The sequence below is a fragment of the Orycteropus afer genome, unplaced genomic scaffold (genome assembly GCF_000298275.1).
Source record: "Orycteropus afer afer isolate SDZICR_OR568_19922 unplaced genomic scaffold, OryAfe1.0 scaffold00064, whole genome shotgun sequence".
Taxonomy (NCBI): Eukaryota; Metazoa; Chordata; class Mammalia; order Tubulidentata; family Orycteropodidae; genus Orycteropus; species Orycteropus afer.
Genome location: NW_006921651.1, coordinates 10,179,138 through 10,201,870, shown reverse-complemented (window position 1 = coordinate 10,201,870; position 22,733 = coordinate 10,179,138). Strand labels below are relative to the sequence as shown.

Here is a 22,733-nt window from a genome sequence, read left to right as displayed (position 1 = left end):
TAAATGAGATGCCTAACATCGTTCCCTAGTGATTCTACAACCACAAACACATCCCTAAACACCCATCACCATCTCCCTGCCGACAGGCACCTGTCTAATGAGCTGCTTCTTCTTTGCTGACTCTGGCATGTTGTGGACATGTTGGAACAGCTCTTTCAGTGCCTCTTCTGTACGCTGTTGGGTCTCCTCCTGATGAGAGCAGGAATCTACCCGGTTCCGTTTCTGAGACTTTGCCAACTGGAAGGACTTAGTATGACATGAAGTTACCAAATCAAGGTCATCCTAAAGAAAAGTTAAAAGAAAAACAAGTTAATATATCCTGTCTGCTTTGCTTTCATGTTGCCATAAAAGCTTGGTGCAAAAAAATGGAGGGAGTGGGAGTACCATGGCACATTCCTATACCCAGGAATAAGAATACTCTTAATACTTCTGTCACGTAAAGAAGCACCTGTAATTATCAGTTACATTAACAGCTCCATTCCCATGACCTGACCAGAGAATCCTAAATTCACTCAGAACATTGCCAAGAGTTAACTTGTTTAAGAGTTTAGTTTGTTTCAAAGCATCCTTTCATCTCACGTAATTCTCACTGCTGTCCTCTGTGGGAAAAAAATCATCATTTCCATTTGATGGAAGAAAAAAACTGAGTTAAGCAATAAGCTGAAATTCATCTAGGTAGTCAAATGGCAAACCTACCCTGGAGCCCAAGTGCACTGGTTCTTGGCTGGTGCTCCTTCCCATACATGACAACAGGAGGCAAAAACTGCACGGCAGTGATAGAGGAACAAAAACCACAACTCTCTAAGAAAGTTAGAGACACTCTAGATAAACCAGATGGGATCAAATACTAACTCTTTTCTTGGTTAAACCAAATACTTGCTGAACAAAAGGCAGAAACTAAAGGAGAAGAAAAATTAGCATAATTTGAAGCTTAAGTTTCAAAGTTATGATAACTTCTTGGCCACAGCCAACCACACTGAGAGAGCAAGTAGTTGAACCTGTGGGCTCGGGACCATGGTCTCAGGGGACATCAAGTTCAAATGGCATAAAATACTAACACAAAACCTTGTGTTACTTTGGTAGGTAATGACTGGGGTCTTAAAAGCTTACAAGCAGCTATCTAGATATAACAATGAGTCTCTCCTTGTCCAGTGCAAAGAAGAATAAAGAATGAAGAAAACCAAAGACACGTGGAAACAATTAGTCCAAGAGACTGGCAGACCATGTGATTCTCAGCCTATATGACCATAAGACCAGAAGAACTAGATGGTGCTCAGCTACCACTGTCAACCACTCAGAAGGGGATTGGTGCAGGAGATCCTGTATAAAGTGAAAGTGAAAGAACAATGTAGAACAAAACTCAAAATCATGAAAAAAAAAAAAAGACCAGGTTTACTGATCTGGTGAGACTCCCAATACTACAGCCCTAGTTACCTTTCAGGTCTGGAATTCAACTCACTCCTGTGGCTTCCAGCCAAACAACAGACAGACACATAGGGTGAACATTTACATCAGGCAGATATACTCCTTAGAACAATCAATTGTGGGAGAATAGAAGGCCAATGTTTGCACAGGGAGACAGCTCAGGGAGCAGGAATGCACAGGAAAGAAGGATATAGGGAAGAGGTAACTACAGAGAAGAGTGGAAAGAGAGCTGTTACACTGTAGGGATTACAGTCAATGTCATGAAACAAAGTATGTATGAACTGCTATATGGAAATGAATTTGCTCTGTAAACTTTCACTCAAATCACAATAAAAATTAAAAAAAAAAAAAAAGAAGAAGAAGCTTAAGTTTCTAACCAAGACAGACTAAACAGAAATAGTCAAAAAGTGATTGTGCAATTTTTTTAAAACTTCTCACTTTTGATTTTGCTTGGGGGGGATTGAGTTTATGTCAATCGTATAGAATGATTTGAGAAAGAAGAGCAAGAATGGTTGCACAACTTAATGTAATCATGTAGAAATATGTTTTGTTCTATATATTTTCACCACAACAAAATTTTTTTTAAAGATATTTACATTAAAAATTTTTTTATTAAAAAAAACTTGTCACTTTTAAAGCTCAATATGACAATAATCATATATAGTCTTTCTATTAATAAGCATTTCCCTCTCTAAGCTCATGTGGTCTCAAGTCTTTCAGCCATCTGAGTTCTTTCTCACCACTGAACCTAAAATAAAAATGTACTTCCATTACTGTAAATGTTTAATATTTTGCATTTAAAGATTGTTCATCATATGCTACAAAGTCTTTATGAAAAAACATGACACATATAGTCTGTGCCATCACTCACACAGAGAGGACCCCACCCCTCAGTGGAACGCTTCAGAAAGCAGACAAGAATACTGTTTATAGAGGTATTTTTATTTCAACATATAAATTTCTTCTCCCCAGTCGTTTCCTTATCTCAGAAGACTAGCTAATTTTTGGAGCTGTAACTACATGGCTTTACAGTGATTTCCTATTTTTTTTTAAAGATTCACTAATTTAATGAATTCTATTTCATTAGGCTGAGAACAATTTCCTTTTCTTACCTTTGATGTTTGAGTTCTGGAGCCCAAGTAGTGCAACCTGGCACATTCACGAATATAAGCAGGAGCCTGGGCAAGACATAAAAGAACACCAAGACCCAATGGTCAGCAGAACCTAATATTCCCCTAGGCCACAAGGATAGTGGTTCTCAAACGATGTGGCTGGGAGATTACTTTGGAAAAGCAAAAGAGCCTCAAAATGCACTATTCTATAGCTTCCTCTTTCTTGCCACCAAAAAGATATCTCAGCAAATCATGTCAAAAAAAGAACAAAAAACTTGCTGTGAGAAGACATCGATGTAATTGTTGTTATTTAAAAAATTAAATATAGCATGTATCTACTCAAAGAAGCCAGGAACAAAACTATAGATGTTTGTAGTAACATTTATATTTGATAAAAACTACCCCAAGAATACTTACAAATTACATAAGCAGTTACCCAGCTGCCGTCCAGCTGTTTGACTCACGGTGACCACATGGTGTGCCAGAGCACTGTGCCCACAGGGCTTTCAATAACTGATTTTTCAGAAGTAGACAGCCAGGCCTTTCTTCCAAGGGGGCTCTTGGTGGACTTGGACCTTTGAACTTTCAGTGAGCAACCAAGCATGTTAACCATTTACATCACCACCGAGGGACTCATTCACAAATGTAAACTCACTGCCATCAAGTCAATTACAACTCACAGCAAGCCTACTGGACAGAGCACAACTGCCCCCTAGTGTTTCCAAGGCTGTAAATCTACGGAAGCTAATTGCCTCCTCTTGGTCCTACAAAGTGGCTAATGAGTTTGAACCACCAACCTTTTGGTTAGCAGCCAAATGCTTTAACCACTGTACCACCAGAGCTCCTTTCACAACTACAGAGTGAGTAAACCATTGCAAAGGGATATATATATTCAAGGGAAAGGAACTGTAGGGAAATTTTGAACTTCAGTCAATAGGTTTATTAGTAGTGACAGCTGTATTATTTTGAAACTAATTTTTTATCCTATTTTGTAGGATAAAGCAAATAATATATATAAATGCTACTAAACTCTGGAATTTACAGTCTAAGAAAAAAAAGAGATATAAATATAAAGTAAAAGAAGTCAAGAAAAAGCCCTATAATGTTAAATTCAAATTGGAAATATTAATGTGAGCTAATAGGGTTTATGTTTTTTGGGGTTTTTTTTTTAATCTACTTCCTTGCTGTGAATGAGCCTAGGAGCAATGAGTACACCTAGTGTCACACCAAGAAACCAGGGCTCCTTGGGGCAAATAATTGATTCCAGGTCTAGGGCTAAGCAAGTACATGGTGAACTGGAATATTTTATGTTAGAAAGTAAAGAAGCACTCTACGACTAGCAAAGTCTTGTCAGAAAGATAAACCAGCCAGCTTGTAAGGGCTATCACTGACTAAACTTGGGACAATCTGAATATCAAAATTAATACATGAAATTGATCAACACTTTAAAAACAAAACCAAACTGACTGCCATCGAGTCACTTCCAACTCATAGGGAACCCCCTTGGGTTTCCAAGGCAGTATCTCTATGGAAGCAGATGCCCGGTCTTCCTTCCGAGGAGTGGCTGGGGGGTTTGAACCACCAGCCTTCTGGTTTGCAGTCAAATGGCTTAGGCACTACATAAAGATCTATGGGTCTACAGTGATACTCATAAAAAAGAGAAGACAACTATTCTCAAAGTCAGCTTATAAAGATTAAATGACAGAACTAAAAAAAAATCATTATTTTGCAATACTCAATGTAGTCATTGATTCCAAACAGGATTATCAGTGGATGCTAGAACCACTATATTAGGTAATTACCATCCAGGTTACTTAGTAATTGCAAGAGAAAAATGTACCTTTATAATTGGTACAATGATCTGCCATTTAGCAAAATTAGCATTATTAAGAGCGAGGACGATACAACATTCTGTGCCTCCTAATGTTATGTAATATGATGTAATATAATGTACACAAACATCACCTATGAAGTATTTTTGCCAAAAATGGCTTAACCTGAATCTAATCAAGCCTCTAGAGTTAACTTCTGGTTACAGGAACCACACGGGAGAGGACAGAGGAACAAGGTAAATGACTTTGAGAAAACAGTAAGACAAATCTAGAATGTGGGACATTCTGTAACACACTTGGCCTGAAATTTTCAAAAAACCAATGGCATAGGGAAAAAGCCTGATTATTCCAGCTTAAAAGTGATAAAATACTCAAAAGCAGTACATAAACCTTGATTAGTGCATGCTGAAGAAAAAGCAGGTATAAAACACATTTTTGAGACAACTGAGAAAATAAGTACTGCATATTAAGATTATATAAAATTCTTCTTAATTTCTTACTTGTTATAATGGTACTGTGACTATTATTATTCCTAAGAGATGAATGCTTAAGTATTTAGGGGTGAAGTGTTATGATGTCTACAACTTACTTTCAATGGTTCAGGAGAAATTATGAGTAAATAGAGATGGCAAAATGGTAACATTCATTGAATCCGACGGTGAGTTATATAGATGAGCATTCACTATTCTACCCTTTCAACTTTTCTCTAATTTTAAAAAAGTGTCCTGTGACAAAGATATTATAGTAGCTATAGCTTAATTTTCAGATGCTCTGGTGGCATAGTACCTAAGGCATTTGACTGCTAACCAGAAGGCTGGCGGTTCAAACCCACCAGCCACTCCTCGGAAGGAAGGTTGGGCAATCTCTCTGTAATGATACTGCCTCAGAAATCCAAGGAGGGGTTGCTATGAGTCGGATCCAACTCCACAGCAGTGAATTTGTTGGGTTTTTTTTTAATAGCTTAATTTTTAACTTATGAAACTATACATCAGAGCTCAGTACCAAAAGAAATTTTCTTCAGACAAGAATATGACAGAACCCATCATGTCACCTATTCTATAAACTTCATTAAAAACACACACACACAAGCAAACCCACTGCTGACCAAAAATATACTATGAATTGAAGGGATATCCACAAAGGAAGCCAGAGACAAACAGGTATTAAAATGTATAGGGTAAACAACAAAAGGACTTCCCAAGTTAAATGGGAACCGGGCTTAACGATATAAATCCCAGGGAGAGGATGTGGTGGCACATGACTATAAAGAATTAACAGGAATTTTAGGAAAAAATGGTAGTTAGAGGGGAAAAAAAATTAAAAACAACAGCGAATGAGGCAACATAGAATCTGAGGATTAAAGTGAAAAGTCTACTCAAGGAAGCCCTGAGAACGTGAAGAAGATACCAAAAAATCACAGGAAGGGAATAAACAGGAGCCTGTAATAAGTGATAAAGAACTGAAAACAACCAACCATTCCTCATCAAGGAAAAATTTAATTCACTGAAGTGATGAAGCAGGTGGCTACAAGGACAACAGTTGGCACTCAAATTCAAAGAGAAGAGACCTAATGCCAAAGTAAGTCTCTCTCTCTCTCTCTCTCTCTCTCTCTCTCTTCCTTAAGAGATCAACAAAGGCTCAAAGAGTATTAATCTAGCCTGAAAACAAGGATATAGTAGAAACAAGAAGGTAAGGTTCTAAAAGAGGGATAGATCTATAAAAGAGAAAGGAAAAGTAAAAAGAATCTTTGACACAGTCTAATAATTAGAACCTGTAGCAAACTAAATTACATATGCAAGACTGTACTTGTGTTTTATTTCCAAGGCTTTTATGAACTGTACTCTCAAGAAGAGAGTACACAAATGAAGTACAACTTCATTGTACACTTGAATTGTGTATACTGGCAAGAGAGAAAGGCATCCACATGTGTAACAGTAGGTAGAAAAGCTGGAAACTGTTACGTGAAACTGTGAAGTGGAATACTGGTGACTGATATCTGAAATCCATCTCTCATTTAACTTGTGGGTGGTGGCTGTGAGGCTCTTTATCTTTTCAGAGGGCCCTTTGTATGACTGAGTACATACAAGAGAGAAGGTCTCTTCTCTTTGAATTTGAGTGCCAACTGTTGAAAAGTTAACCCCAAATCAGTGGTAACCAGAGAACTCAACTGAAGGAACTACTTATTAGGAACTGCCCCTAGGAATCCCCTATTTTGATTTACAGTTACTGCCAGGTACTGCCTTCCTCTCCATATTCACAGCTCTTCTCTACTTACAAAGCCATGCTTTGGAACTAGTTCTTCCTCTAAACAGGAAATATATAAAGAACTCTTAGTTTGCAAGATCTTCGTTCATCATTAAAAACGTTTCTTTCTTCTGGTGTCCAGAAGACCCTCACCTCGTACTTTGGTCATGCATCTTACTTCTTACTGCATCTCTGACCCTATGTTTTCCAGTCTATTAAGCCAAAGATTCTGATCTTTCATCTCTAAACTCTGGACTCTAAATTGCTTACCAGCCTATAGTACACAGATCCTAGGGTGACCCCTATATTCACACTCTTCATAATCCCCTCTCCCTGAGTGTGGGTGAGACTTGTCAACTGCTTGCAACCAACAGAATACTGGTGATTGAATGTCACTCTTGTCATTAGAGTATGTTATATGGCAAGGGGATGTGATGTCAACTGTGATTAGGTTATGATATGTGGCTCTGTTTTGCGAACATACACTAGAAAGACTCTCCTACTGGGCTTGAACAATCAAGTAGCTATGATGTGAGAGGAGAGAGAGAAACTGGGGGAAGAATCGTTAAACAAAAAAGAAGCAAGAAATTTTCCATGTCTCCAGATGGCAAAACATGATAAAATTAAGAGATTCACTACCAGGAAAACATTCTGTAAAGAAAGAGCCTCTGCTAAAACCTTAGAAAGATCAAAAGGTCAGAGTACTCAGTCATATAAAGGGCCCTCTGAAAAGATAAAGAGCCTCACAGCCACCTGCACGCCACCCCGTCCTGTCAGTGTGCCACACCATGACGGGTTGCATGTTGCTATGATGCTAAAAACTATGCCACTAGTGTTTCAAATACCAGCAGGGTCACCCATGGTGGACAGGTGTCAGTGGAGCTTCCAGACTAAGACATAACTACTTCAGACAATTAGCCAATGGATCACAACATAATATGATACTGGGAGGTGAGCCCCCTAGGCTGAAGGCAGGCAAAATACAGGGTGGCCACAACAATGGACTCAAGTGCACCAAAGTTCATGAAGATGGCACAGCACCAGGCAAATCCCTTTCTGTTGTACATGGGGTCACCATGAGTCAGAGCCAATGTGATGGCAACTAATACCACAGCCATCTCAGCAGAAGGCCAAGGCAGAGAAGGTTTAGCTTCAAAAGATCGGGCTTTTGTCTAATGGAGCGAATCCTACTAAAATCCATAGAAGATACACAAAATTTTGACAAAATTATTTCAACAGAAACAATGCCCATTTAGACCAAAATGGACAAGAATGCAAAATGAAAAGGAACTGTCAGAGACCCTCAAAATTCTTCTGGCAGAAAACAGGCTAATAAAACTCTCAGCTGCCAGCAGATGCTACCTATCATCAGGACCCCACCTTGCTCCATCTTCCTTGTCCTGTTAGTAACCAAGCACCATCCCTTACCTACCTTAAAAAGTTTCTGGGAGTGTTTAATCATAAAAGCCATCCCATTGTTTAACTTTGTGATGTTTTCTTGAAGGTCATTTGCAGTAACCTATTCAGAGGAGAAGAAAGGGCGGGAGGGAAGGACGCATTGAGAGCTGGGAAGCAGAAGGCAGAGAGACTGCATTTACTTAATCAGCTTATTTTTTCAAAATGTGTAACAAGTTGTATCTTTAACACAGGTGCCACTAATACATTTAATTGTAGAAAGGCTTTTCATTTTCAGTTCAACAGGTTTCTCCAGGATATAACATAATCTAGGAAAGAACCAGTATTTCCCTGGAGTGACCAGGAAATTCTTAAGAACCAATCTTCATTTCCTAATCCTGCCTGAAAATTAGACATAGAAGCAAAATGGCTAATGAAGGTCTAGTTTGAGATTCAAAACAGGTAGGGAGAACAGAATTTGTACAAACCATCAAGGAAATCGAAGTTTCTCTAAAGACAGAAGAGAACTGGTGCTCCCAGTTGGTACCAAAGGTAGTATCTGTTTCTTAAAAACACAATTCTCATTGATTCCCTTCTTGTTTCTCCTGTCTCTTTTTGAAGTACTTCAGTATCTCTTCCATCCCAAAGCCTTCTTCCTCAACATTGTATTTGTTAACTTATCTACTATTTGCTTTTACCAAGACTCCTTAGATGCTTCTTTTGTGGCCATAGTTTTTTCACTCCTTTTCTATGTCTTGGTTAGCCGGGTCTAAAAGTCCTTCGTGAGAAGGCCTGACTTCCTTAAGATGGACAAGTGTCAGTGTGTCTTCTTGTCCCTCACCAGCCTTTCTCTGGGCAAAGGCTGTCACTCCTGGCCCAGAGCTTTGTATTTTTCCCCAGCTACTTGTTAGGTAAATTGTTCCACAGACTCTCTCCTTTACCTTCCTTTTCTCATTTCTCACAATCCCAAAAATCTGCATAGGTCACGATAACCTGGCTATTTCTGTTATCTTTCCAGCCTTGTGAAGTAAGTGGTAAAGGTACTATTGTGCCCAGTTAGCAGAGAAGAAGCCTAAGTAGAAAGGATAGAGGACATGTCACATAGCTGGCTTGTAGCTTCCAACCCAGGTACCCTGTATTATGGGTGGGCAGACAAATGAAGCTATGTGCCTCCAAATCAAAAATTGGTTCAAGAGACTTTATTTCTCATGTAAGTCACTTAGCAGACCATGGTCTTAGTAAAAAGAAACACATTCAGCTTTATCCAAGGAGACTGTATCTGTACGAAATAGAAAAGTTAAGACAAAGCAGGATTACTCTGTGTGTTGTCTATCGTAAAGCTCTATTCTCTATTTATACTCACCACACAAATTTCAGACATTAATTTGTTTTCCTAAGAAGGCTTTCCTATTAAGAAGGAATGCACACTGATCAGCCAAAATGAGTATTCTAGTTGATTAGTTAGTAGCTATAGTTCTCCACTAGGAGTTTCAAGTAATAAATTGCTATTTCAGTTTATCAGATTGATTTACAAGCGAAGTTAACAAGAACTGGTCCCCTCAGGTTTGATAACTCTTGAATGAACTAATAAATAAGTTCCTAACCTCATACAGCTGAACACTAAACCTTGGACCCTTGATAACCTCATAAGGTGTGGCCACAAGCTGAGGCCCAGCCCAAGAAAACCAAGCAATTTTTCTTCTTCCCTTTAGTCTCTCCCAATACTCACATTTTTTGGCCACAGAACATGGGGTGCAAACATTAGAGCAAGGTTATAGGCAGACATTTTATTCTTGTCTTGTTTCTTTGCTGTCTGATATAGGAGATCAAGCAGTAACTTCAGCAAGTTACGATTGGGCGGAGGGAGAATAAGGAAGAGCAACTGCAGAGCCTCAATTTGCCTCTCTTTATCTGGTATATTGGTCCTGTTGCCTTTATCATCAAACTGCATCAAATCTTTAAAAAAAAAAAAAAAATGAGGTTATTACACAGGAGGAAGAAAATAACAAGGAAAGATAGATATATATATCACTGATCCTATTATCATCTCTATTCCCATCAGAAAAAAAAAAAAAGAAAAAGAAACAAAATTAAAGACTATAGCAAAATAATGCCAATACAATCAACAATTAAAAGATAAAAAATAATTCAGTTTACAAATGGGCAAAGGATTTGAATAGACATTTCTCCAAAGAAACTATGCAAATGGCCACTAAGCACGTGAAAAGATGTTCAACTTCATTAGTCATTACGGAAATGTAAATCAAAATCACAATGAGATAACACTTCATAGCTACTGTTGTTGTTGTTGTTATTTGCCATTGAGTCAGCCCCGACTCCTAGCGACCCCTCCTTGGGTTTCCGAGGCAGTTATCACTACGGAAGTAGGATTGCCCAACCTTCCTTCCGAGGAGTGGTTGGTGGGTTTGAACCCCCAGCCTCCTGGTTAGCAGTCAAGTGCCTTAGGCACTATGCTACCAGAGCTCCTTCATAGCTACTAGGATGGTTATAAATTTAAAAAAAAAAAAAAAATTAAAAAGACTGACAGTAACAAGAGGTGAGTGGAATAAGAACATGGAGAAAACTGAATCCTCCTACATGACTAGTAGGAATGTAAAATGGTGCGATGCAATGAAAATAAGACTGGAAGGTCCTCGAAAAGTTAAACATACAGTTCCCATATGACCCAGCAATTCTACTCTTAGGTACATAGCCAAGAAAGATGAAAACATGTCCACATAAAAGCCTGCACACACATGTTCATAGCAGCATTATTCATAAAAGCCAAAAAGTAGAAACAACTCAAATGTCCATTGTGGTAGTTACGTTTGTGTGTCAACTTGGCTGGGCCTGGTTGAGTGGCTGGGCAGCTGGTGATAGTTAATCCCCATGATGAGACTGGCAATCAACTCCACTGCAGGATCTATCACAAGCAGCTGAGATGTGGGATGTGGTCTGCTTCCTAGATTTAAGGAGAAGCCTAGGGAATGGTCTCTAGCCTATGGCACACTTGGACCCTGCATGTAGCCGTGTCATTGCTCAGCAGCTTGCCATGCTCTGCCAACCTTGGGACTTACAATGGACTTAAGTTAATGGCCTGCTGTATAGTTTGGTAGTATCGGGACCGTGCTGTTTTACTTGTCAAACTTGGGGCTTCTCAACCTAAGCAGCCAGCAGCTTCTGAGTGAAGAAATGCCTCTAGCTCCAGTGGGCCGGAAGCAGGAGGCAGAGCTGGACCCCAAGGTTGAGGGGCTTTCACCCAGCCCCTAGAGCCTGGCACTTTGAATTTGGACTTAAAGTCTCCAAATTGTAAGAATAAAATCCTATTTGTTAAGGCCATCCCATTTGTGGTATATTTTTGTCAGAGTGGCACTAGGTAACCAGAACATCCATCAACTGAAAAATGGATAAACAAAATGTAGTACATTCCTACAATGTGATATTATTCAGCCATAAAAAGGAATGAAGTACTGATACATGCTAGAACATGGATGAACCCTGGACCATGCTGTTAAAGAAGTCACATGTTTAAGACCATGTGCTGTATGATTCCATTTATACACAATGTTCAAAATAGGCAAATTCATAAAGACGGAAAGTAGTTTAATGGTTGCCAGGGGCTTGGGGAAGAAATGGAGAGTGACTGCTAATGGGTATGGGATTTCTTTTTGAGGTCATGAATGTTCTGGAATTACATTTGTTGTTGTTGTTGTTATGTGCCGTCGAGTCAAACCTGACTCATAGCGACCCCTCCTTGGATTACATAGTGGTGATTATTGCGTAATTCTGTGAATATACTAAAAACCACTTTAACAGTGATTTTTATGATATGTGAATTATATTTTATATATATACCCACTCCTCACATATCACTATGGTTAGGTTCCAAAGATCAGGTCATTATGTGAAAATCCACATTATGCAAAAACGGAGGATGACCACATCAGATCTCAAAACAGAATGTGTATATCATTATATAACTGTCAGATTACATCATTATATAACTGCCAAACCACTGAGAACCACGGCCCAGCCAAGTTGACAAAATATCCTTAACCATCACAGCCAGCATTATCTCGCCTTACACCTGTGCATTCATTACTGCCAGACATATACTGTTAATGCACAAAACAGTCAGTAGATTTTTGACTACTGTCATCAATGTGCAATGTCAGATAACTGGAGAGTCATTTAGTGAGGAGTAAAAGCAATCCACTTACAGCACTTGGACTAGAATCTCTAAACTGGCTATAATTTACATATGATCTTATGACAAGCTTTTAAGGCAAGGATGATGCTCTGCTTTAGGAACACCCTGCTAATGAATTTTTTTTACTTTAATGATGTCACCCACTACACTTTCCCCATGGAGATATAGTACTGCTAAAAGAAAAAAAGAGAAATCATGCCCCTATAGCCAGAATCATTGTTTCTCCTCTAATAGGCTATGAAAATTATCAATAAAAACAGTCCTCAGAGGAGAGAGAGGGAGAAGAGAGCTGTTGAATTGTAGGAAATTGCAGTAAATGTCATGAGACAAAGTGTGTGTGAGCTGCTGTATGGAAGATGAATTTGCTCTGTAAACTTTCACCCAAATCACATAAAAATTTAAAAATTTTTTTAAAAGTCCCCAGATAATAAGAATTTTGGGTATAATTTTATATAGACCTAAAAATGATTATAGTGTACTCTTTAAGCTGCTTAACCTCCACAACAATTCCAGGTTTTGGAAAGTCATATGATATTTCTAGAAATATTCCCTGTTAACATGAAATTGAAAACGAAAATCCCTCCCAGATATCAGCAAGGCTAATCAAATACCACACCTGTGCCCAACCTCAATATGATCCCAAAGAGCAGTGAATCTCAGGATAGGAGAGGGGAGATTTCAAATACCACACTAAACAAACTCAACAGGAAAGCAAACTGAGCACGAATCCTTCATGTGAACACTTATACAAAGAGTTTGTCAATATTTTCCCAATTTTTTTCAAAGATTAATAACTTAATGTCTCCCAAAAATAATAGGAAAACTATCTAACATTCCAGTAATATCTACTCATTTGTATCATCTAGATTGCTACTTCAACTGATTAAAAAAAAAAGTCTGATCTTACTAGATTTTAGAAATTCAAAGCTGGTCTTTTGTTTTGTTTTGTTTTGTTTTAAGGCAATAAAAAGTATTAAAAAAAAATCATACATTTTTTCCCTAAAATTAGAAGAAAGATGAAAGGATATGTCCAAGGGCAGAAGCCTAAGTAAAAGCAGTATGGATTTTGATGCTGGAAGCACTTAGAGCCTACAGCAATATAACAACGATGCAGTTTAAGAATGAATTCCCTGCCATGGAGGCATAAAAGAGAATGAGGAAATGACTCATGAACTGAAAAAGGGGACAATCTCCAAGATACATTAAGTGAAAAACGTAAACCACAAAACCATGTGTACAATGGCCTACCATTACACAAAAGAGGGGAAAAGAATATAGGTTAAGCATCTGTTTATAAGTGTATAAAATATCCCTGCAAGGATATATTAGAAACCAGTAACACTAGTTGTCTCTGGGAAGAAGTTAGTGCTGGGAAACAGGATGGAAGGGACTCTTTTCACTGTATATTCTTTTGAACCTTTTGAATTTTGAATGCTATAAATGTGTCGCCTATTCAGAAAACAAATCATTTTTAAAAATGAATTTCCAATTTGCAAACAGAGAGTGATGATGGTTGAACAACATGATGAATGTAATTGATGACTGAATTGTACATATAAAAAATGTTGTTGAAATGATTTAAAAAAAAACTAATTTCCAAAAGTAGAGATGAACTCAACTGAAGCATGGTAATACTCAGCAACAGTCCCCAACCAAAGCTACCACACCAAACTAGTAACAATCTCATGCATATCTGTCAACCCAATGAACAGCACACATTTATTGAACAACTGTAATACACAAAGCATTGTGTTAGGCTCCATCGGGGACACACAAATAAATACAACACAGACCTTATCTTCAAGAAAAACATTTGATTACGTCAAACTTAACTGAGCAAGTACTTACTGAGTACCCAAAAAAGCCCCACAATATCACTGAGTCGTAACCAATATTAGAAGTACTGCTGTGGGTTACTACAGAGAATTCCAAAGGACTTGACTAAATTCAAAGAAACGTATTGCATATCTGTCCCAATTTCTATACTCACCAGCAATTTTGAGGTGTGCATGGAAGTGTTTATGCGTCAGCAGGGGCTCTGGTAACTCTCCTAAAAACATCTTCAGCAAGGTAGCAACGTCATTTGAGTGAAATGCCCCTGATTCCAAGTCAATATCAGTTCCATTATTGAGAGCATCCCTTAATGTCTGTTGCCGAACACTATTCCCTGGCACTCGAAACAAACCTTCTACTCGTAAGTCTGCTTAGCACAGCAAAAAAGAAGCAAAAAGATAATTATTCAGATGAGTAGTGTAAAAGACATTTTACTCTTAAAACGTCATTTATAAAAACTTTGAGGGAGGTTTTTGCCTTTTTTCCCAGAGTTCAAAACCAACTAGCCCTCTGACGGGACTTATCTGACCACCTCAGAGCACCTGGAGATCTCCCAGACTAAAAGATGGTCCTCCTAGGATTCATTCGGCCTCTTGGAGACTGAATTTAACCTAACCAATGGTTACAATGAGCTTGGAAAATAAATTAGAAGAAAAGCCTAATCTCCCTAAATGCCCTCTCCTCTTGGTAGTCCCAGACTTTGGAGGAGCTGACTTCATCTGTGGAGGTTTGTTGCACCTGCAAATTGTTTTCCTAGCCCAAACTGAATATAGAGCCTCTGCAATGCTCCAACTGTAACCTGTCATGTCACCTTTCTGTCTAAGAGATTCCCAGAAGCTTAGTTATCCCAACTAAACTATTCTTTCCCCAAACTATGTCCTAAACCAATCTAAGGGAAGAAAAAAAGATGGAAGTATACTTTTGGTCTGATCTGAAAAAGAAGAGAAAGCTCTTATTTCTAGCTTAGGCACATAGTCTTCTTGGTTATAACTATCTAATTCAAGGGTCTAAGTTCAAATCCAGGTACTAATAAATTAATGAACGGGAACTGTAGTGAAGAGCCCATACCTCTGCTCTAGACTGACAACAGAACCCAAGGATGCTAGGAGATCTTCCTATTATCCAAAGAAGCTGTACACCTGGACTCTCCCCATTTTAAAACACTGAAAACTAATTTTATTTTTAATTTAATCCTTTACAAACCAAACAAAACATGAATGCAGATGACTCAAGCCCTTGGGTTACCAATAGGCAACCTCTGCTCTAGTAGCACCATATCCCACACAGAATCCACCATAAATGTTTGTGTTGAATTTATTAAGAAAATATTTTCTTAAATTTTGGCACCACATAAGGCCACACATTTCACATATACTCAGTTGTGCCAAACACTCAAGAGCAATGACATGGCCAGTATGACTACTGAAACATGAAAATGGAATTAAGTAATGTATTTTAATCATAAAATTCTGGAGATGAAAAGTATCTTTGGTGATAAATCATGCTCCCTGAGTAAATGTTAGATTCTTGAATGATTTTCCAAAAGAAATATCTTTCTGAGTTAAGACAAAATGGGATTTCACCAACATTATCTAATTTATATACATCTTTGAAAATCTAAAGTAAATCATACATGAAATGAAAGTTAAAAGAAAATATATTTAGAAACTTGCCACCTGGAATTATTGCTGGTTAATTTTTTTGTTGATGGGTATTTGGCACCTACTTTCCCAACTCAGGGCAGTTAGCTCTCAGTAGAAAACTGACCATCTTCGTTGAACAAAGAACAAAATTTTGAGTAGTCTTACTTTTGTGTAGATATTCAATCAGTTGGTATATCTGTGCAATGCCCTCCTCTGTCAACGGGGATCCAAATACCACTCCTTTTTCTATAAAAACATATGATAAGACAAGGCTAGATTTTATACAAACAATACAAATCCATCACACTGAAATCCATTTAAGCACGGTTTTACATTTCAGCAAATATTTGCACAGTCAGTAAACAAAGCCTTACAGCTGGAAGTGCAAAGAGAAAGCAATCAGAACTCTCAACTCTGATCAAGTTTAAATTTGGATGATAGGTTCTTTGAAGCCAAGACCATCTTCTCATTTAAGTAGCAATGCCTAACATGTTGATATTTATTTTGTGTGTGTGTGTTGAAAAATTCTTGAAAAAAATTGTTTTAACTTTTATTGATATATAAGTGAACGTTAACAGATCAAATTGGTTTTCCATCAACCAATTCATACACATTTTGTTTCACGACACAGACTGCAATGTCTACAATGTAATGGCCCTCTTCCCATTTCCTCCCTGTGCTTCCTGTCTCCATTTGTCTTTCCTTCCTATTCTTTCCTACCTTACGAGCTTTATCCTTCAGCATTTATCAAAAGCTACTGTTCATATCTGAAAGGTTGATTATTCTAAGTAGTGTGTACCTCCCTGTGTTACTGTTCACCTTCTATGCCTGTCTATTGTTTGACTTGAGTCATGGGGCTGAGTTCACTTCCAGGCTTGAAGAATGACTAAGGGCCACAGTCTTCTGGGTTCCACCAGTCTATATTAGGCCAGTAAACCTGGTTGCATGCTGATAGCTAATTTAAAAACAAAAATCAGAACTTAAGAGCCAAGATTGTCAAAGCATCACAGATTATCCACTGTAGTTGGCACAGTTCTGATCTGTTACAATATTTAAACATTTTTTCCTATCTTAATGATTTATTTAGGCACTCAAAAGCAGTGCTACAATTTCTTTATTTCCTGGGAAGGCTTTTTTTGGGAACAATTCGTAGAGATCTGTCTTACCGAATCATTCCACAGAATAAAAATATTTGAGAACTACTGCAATTAAAAAATGTTCAAGTTTTATTTACTGTATTCTCCAGCTGTATTACATTTTTAAAAAGTATCATTTTATTACACTATTAATAAACTCACAGCCATGACTCATAGCAACCCCTCCTTGGGTTTCCGAGGTGGTATCTATACGGAAGTAGTGAAAATAAACGTGGCATTGATAACCACTTACTCACTGCATCTCCTAGAAGCTAAATATATTTGCTTTAGTATAATTATTTCTTTACTTTGACTGTTTTTATCATTTTTATCACTATTATGTAAGGTTTCACTACATATGAAAATTACAAAATTGACACAAAATGCTTTATGGTAATGGTGATTCCTCAGTTAAGAATGTGTAGATGTTAAGAGCGAAGCCCAGGAAGCCAGAGACTCACTCATTTTCAGTCTCCTACCTTTTCGTTTGAGAGACATTAGAGACCGGAAGAAGCCTGATGCTGGGCCAGCCCCACCTGGCAATTTAAGATCCACTTCCCCCATCAGCTGAGCCAACTCAGTTCCAGGTAAATCAATAAGCCTTGTAATATTGCTGACCACCAACTCTGTGAACACCTCAGGTTTCTCATGTCGGAGCTTCTCCACAAAGAAGTCAGGGTTGAAGATAACAGGCTGACCTCGAAGGGAAGAGTCATTGCAGATAACAAAATTGCAGATGGCATCTCTGAAAAAAATGAAACATGGAAAAATCTTTAGAGGGATTTTTGTACGTGTCTCTCATGCCCTCTCAACCACACAATACTTATGCTTTCTCTGGCTTACTCTACACATTGGTCTTTTAAAAAACATAATCTTTAATCTGCTGACAGCAGAAAGAAGACAATTTGGGTTTGTTGCTATTTAGATTTTAGCCACCTTAATAAAAGGTAATTAATTAGTAGTTTAGTTTGATGCCAAATAACCTCTATGATACAACCTGAAGTTGCCTCTTAATTTTAGGCATACACCCTAGACACATACAGATCACTAACAAGTTCCCAGGTCCAACGTGGTTGTTGTTGTTAGGTGCTGGTGAGTCATCTCTGACTCATAGCAACCCTATGTACAACAAAACAAAACACTGCCAGGTCCTGCGCCAGCCTCACAATCCTTGCTATACCTGAGCCCATTGTTGCAGCCACTGTGTCAGTCCATCTCATTAAGGGCCTTCCCCTTTTTCACTGACCCTCCACCTTACCAAGCACGATATCCTTCTCCAAGGAATGGTCCCTTCTGACAACAGGACCAAAGTAGGTGAGATGAAGTCTGTCCATTCTCATTTCCAAGGAGCATTCCAGCAGTCCTTCCAGGACAGACTTGTTAATTCTTCTGGCAGTCCATGGTACTTTCAGTATTCTTCACTAATACCACAATTCAAGAGTGTCAACTCTTCTTTGGTCTTCCTTATTCATTGTCCAGCTTTCACAGGCACATGAGGCTACTGAAAATACCATGGTTTGGGTTAGGTGCTCCTTAGTCTTCAAAGAGACACCTTTGCTCTTCACCACTTTAAAGGGGTCTTTTGCAGCAGATTTGCCCAGTGCAATACGTCATCTGTTTCTTGACTGCTGCTTCCACTGCTGTTGACTGTGGATCTAAGCCAAATGAAATCTTTGACAACCTCAATCTTTTCTCCATTTATCATGATGCTGTTCACTGGCCCACTCATGAGGATTTCTGTTTTCTTTATGTTGATGTGTAATCCATACTGTAGACTGTATTCTTTAATCTTCATCAGTAAGTACTTCAAGTCATCTTCACTTTCAGCAAGCAAGGTTGTGTCATCTGCATGTCACATATATATTCCTCCAATCTTGATGCCATGTTCCTTCATATAGTCCAGTTTCTTGGATTATATGCTCAGCATACAGATTGAATAAGTATCGTGAAAGAATATAACCCTGATGTACTTCCTTCTGTTTGAACAATAGCCGCCTGGTCTATGTACAGGTTCTTCATGAGCACAATTAAGTGTTCTGGAATTCACATTCTTCTCAATGTTATCCATGATTTGTTATGATCCACACAACTGAATGCTTTTGCATAGTCAATAAAACACAAGTAAACATCTTTCTGGTATTCTTTGTTTTCAGCCAACATCTATCTGACATCAGCAATGACATCCCTCATTCTACGTCCTCTTGTGAATCCAGCTTGCATTTCTGGAAGTTCTTTGTCAATATATTGTTGCAACCATTTTTTAATGATCTTCAGCAAAATTTTACTTGTATGTGATATTAATGGTACTGTTCGATAATTTCCATATTCTGATGGCAGTGAGTTTGGTTTTTTGGGTTTGTTTTTTATTTTTTTGGTTGGATCACCTTTCCTTGAAATGGATACAAACATGGATCTCTTCTAGTCAGTTGCCCAGGTAGCTAGCTGTCTTCCAAATTTCTTGGCATAGACGTGTAAGTGCTTCCAGTATAGCATTCGTCTGCTGAAACATCTCAGTGAGTATTCTGTCAACTCCTGGAATCTTGTTTTTCACCAATTCTTTCTGTGCAGCTTTGACTTCTTCCTTCAATACCATTGGCTTTTGATCATATGCCACCTCCTGAAATAGATGAACATCGACCAATTCTTTTTGATACAGTGACTCTGTGTATTGCTTCCATCTTCTTTTGATGTTTCCTGTGTCGTTCAATATTTTGCCATAGAATCTTTCAATATTGCAACTCACAACTTGAATTTTTTCTTCAGTTCTTTCAGCTTGAGAAATGCCAAGCGCACTCTTTGCTTTTGGTTTTCTAACTCCAGGTCTTTGCATATTTCATTATAATAACTGACTCTGTCTTCAGGAGCTGCTCTTTGAAATCTGTTCAGCTCCTTTATGTTGTCATTTCTTCCATTTGTTTTAGCTACTCTCTATTCAAGGGTAAGTTTCAGAGTTTCTTCTGACATCCATTTTGGTCTTTTCTTCCTTTCCTGTCTTTTTAATGACCTTTTGATTTCTTCATGGGTAATGTTCTTGATGTCATCCCACAATTCATCTAGTTTTCTGTCATTGTGTGCAATGTGTCATATCTATTCTACAGATGGTCTTTAAATTCAGGTGGGATATAATCAAGGTCATATTTTGGCTCTTGTGGACTTGTTTTAGTTGTCTTCAGCTTCAACGTGAACTTGCATATAAGCAATTGATGGTCTGTTCCACAGTAAGCTCTTGGCCTTGTTTTGGCTGAAGATATTGAGCTTTTCCACCACCCCTTTCCTTTAAAAAAAAAAAAAAAAAAACTCACTGCCATCAAGTCGAATCCAACTTACAGTGACCCTTCCTTGCATTTCCAAGGTGATATCACTATGGAAGTACGTTGCCCAATCTTTCTTCTGAGGAGTGGCTGGTGGGTTTGAACTGACAGCCTTCTGGTTAGCAATCAAATGCCGTAGGCACTGTGCCACCAGAGCTCCCAACAGATGTAGTCTATCTGATTCCTGTGTATTCCATCTGGCAAGGTCCATACATATAGCCGCCATTTATGTGGTTGATAAATGTACTTGCAATGAGTAAGTCACTGGTCTTGCAAAATTTTATCACACAATCTCCAGCATCATTTCTATCACCAAGGCCGTATTTTCCAACTACCGGTGATTCTTCTTTGTTTCCAACTTTTGCATTCAATCACCAGTAATAACCAATGTATCTTGATTGCCTGTTTGGTCAATTTCAGACTGCAGAAGTTGGTAAAAATCTTCAATTTCCTCATCTTTGGCTTTGGTTGTCGGTGTGGAAATTTGAATATTTCAAGTCATCTTCCTTAACGGGTCTTCATTATGTTGTTGTTATGTGCCGTCGAGTCGGACCCAACTAATAGTGACCCATTGTTGGGGGTGGCACAAAACAATGTTCTGGGAGGTGCTCACTCTCTCTCAGGTGCTTAGAGTTCTGATACTATAATTGGCTAGTTTGACCACCCTGCCGGGCTCAAAAGGAGGCCTCCTAGAGGCAGAACTCTCTCTGACTGCTGGTGGAGGAAGACGTGCTGCTGAAAGAGACACGCGCTCCTAAACAAGACATGTGCTGCTGGGAAAGAGACACAAGAGAGATGCATTTCTGAGTGAGACACCGAGGGACCAGCACTGCAGGGAAAGAGACTGTGAGAGACTGTTAGCTGAGGGACGGTGGGCTGGGAGAGAGACTGAGCATTTTTTCTGAACTCAAATTGTAGCTTGGTGCTTCCCTAATAAACCTCATAATCTGTGAGCTCTGTGTGGCCACTGCAGCGAATTATCGGACCCAGGAGAGAGGTGGTGGTGCTTTGGGAGGAACGGTTGGTGAAAGGGCTGGAGGGAGGCAGCATGTCTGGCCTGGCAGGAATAGGCCTTGGGTTACTGCTGGTAATCCTGTCTTCCTCTTGTAAGATTAGAGGAGGTCAGAACATGTGGCCTCCTTGCCTCTTTTGCACCCATCCTTGGGTTTCTGAGGCAGTATCACTACGGAAGTAGATTGTCCAACCTCTTCCTTGTATGCATATGTATATTATCCTATCACTGACAGCATTGTACTTCAGGACAGATCTTGAAACACAGCTCCAACAGTATGTTAGAAATGGTAGTCATGGATACAGGGCTTGGAACTGGTTCATTCTGGTTGGATCCCCTGCTGACAATTTGCTTTTCTACTCTATACATACTGAATCAGAGTCTACATTTTAATAACACCCCCAGGTGGCTCTTAGGTATGTATACCTGTTAAAATGTAGAGACTCTGATTCAGTATATCAGGTTGAAATGCAAATTCTAAGTGTGTGTTGGGGGGAGGGGGACTGGAATGACCAGCTCCAAGGCCCACCCACAGACCACATTTCCTATTAAAACAGTCAAATCCTTAATTATTATTGTTAAATACCTGATTAAACTTCAGACCTGCACCTGTGACTCCTAACACAGTAAATGGGTAATCAATCATTAAATTAAAGCCTTCCTGGTAATACGCATAGGAGAATGCAGTACTGGGCTGCTAACCAAAAAGTCAGTGGTTTGAACCTACCAGCTGCTTTGAGGGAAAAGGCTGAAGCAATCTGTTTCTGCAAAGATTTACAGCCTTAGAAACTCTAAGGGGCAGTGCTACTCTGTCCTATAGAGACACTGTCAACTTGATGTTTTGTTTTTTTGGTTTATCTACTAAATGATACTGAGCAGATATGTTCTATTGGCCCTTGATCTTAGCTTGATCTTTTCCACTCCTACATTATATTGAGCTGTACTCCTGCCAGAGCTCCTCTGACTCTCAGAATATTTTCTTGCCTATTTGTTTCCCAATGCCTGACTACTATACCTCTTTTCACTTTTTATATATTGTTACAGTTATTACTGTTCCATCCCTTGTAGCAGACACATCACTTGTTTTTTTCTATCAACAATTAACTTTAATGGCTTGTTCTAATTCTTATTATAAAATTAATTTATTATATAACTGATGAATACAACACGACTCCGAAGGGACAAGTCATCACATCTCAGGCAAAGGTGAAGTTCATCTGACTCATAAAAACATTCCCACAATAAAAACAATCACAACTTAAAAGTCTTCCGCTACACCCCAGATCCAAAGCACTATTCCAGAAAACAAAACACCTCTAAAACAGAACTAATCTGCAACACACTCTGCCAATGATACATGGATACCTTTCAATATTGATATAATGAAAACAAGGCATGAGTAAACTTCAAAGTTCATCACCACTTCCTTGAAAAATGATTACATAATTTTAATCAACTGCCCAATCTTAGTTGGTTGTTTCTAGATTCTTTTTTTCCTCTAAAATGATAATGCACAATGAGAATTCATATAAAAATTTAAAACTATGAATGTGGGTTCTGAAGGCAGTCACTAAAGAAAA

General features: G+C 38.6%; 1 protein-coding gene across 1 annotated transcript in view; it reads right to left on the bottom strand.

The window, feature by feature from the left end:
• Nucleotides 1-22,733, bottom strand: part of ARHGAP19 (Rho GTPase activating protein 19) — a 29,739-nt gene that overhangs the window by 5,578 nt on the left and 1,428 nt on the right. The window contains exons 2-8 of the mRNA XM_042780821.1: nt 17,310-17,575; nt 15,860-15,940; nt 14,209-14,418; nt 9,738-9,964; nt 8,046-8,132; nt 2,538-2,603; nt 91-282 (exon numbers count right to left, since the gene is read on the bottom strand). Coding sequence (XP_042636755.1) covers nt 91-282; nt 2,538-2,603; nt 8,046-8,132; nt 9,738-9,964; nt 14,209-14,418; nt 15,860-15,940; nt 17,310-17,575 — 1,129 coding nt within the window. The remainder of the gene's footprint in view (nt 1-90; nt 283-2,537; nt 2,604-8,045; nt 8,133-9,737; nt 9,965-14,208; nt 14,419-15,859; nt 15,941-17,309; nt 17,576-22,733) is intronic.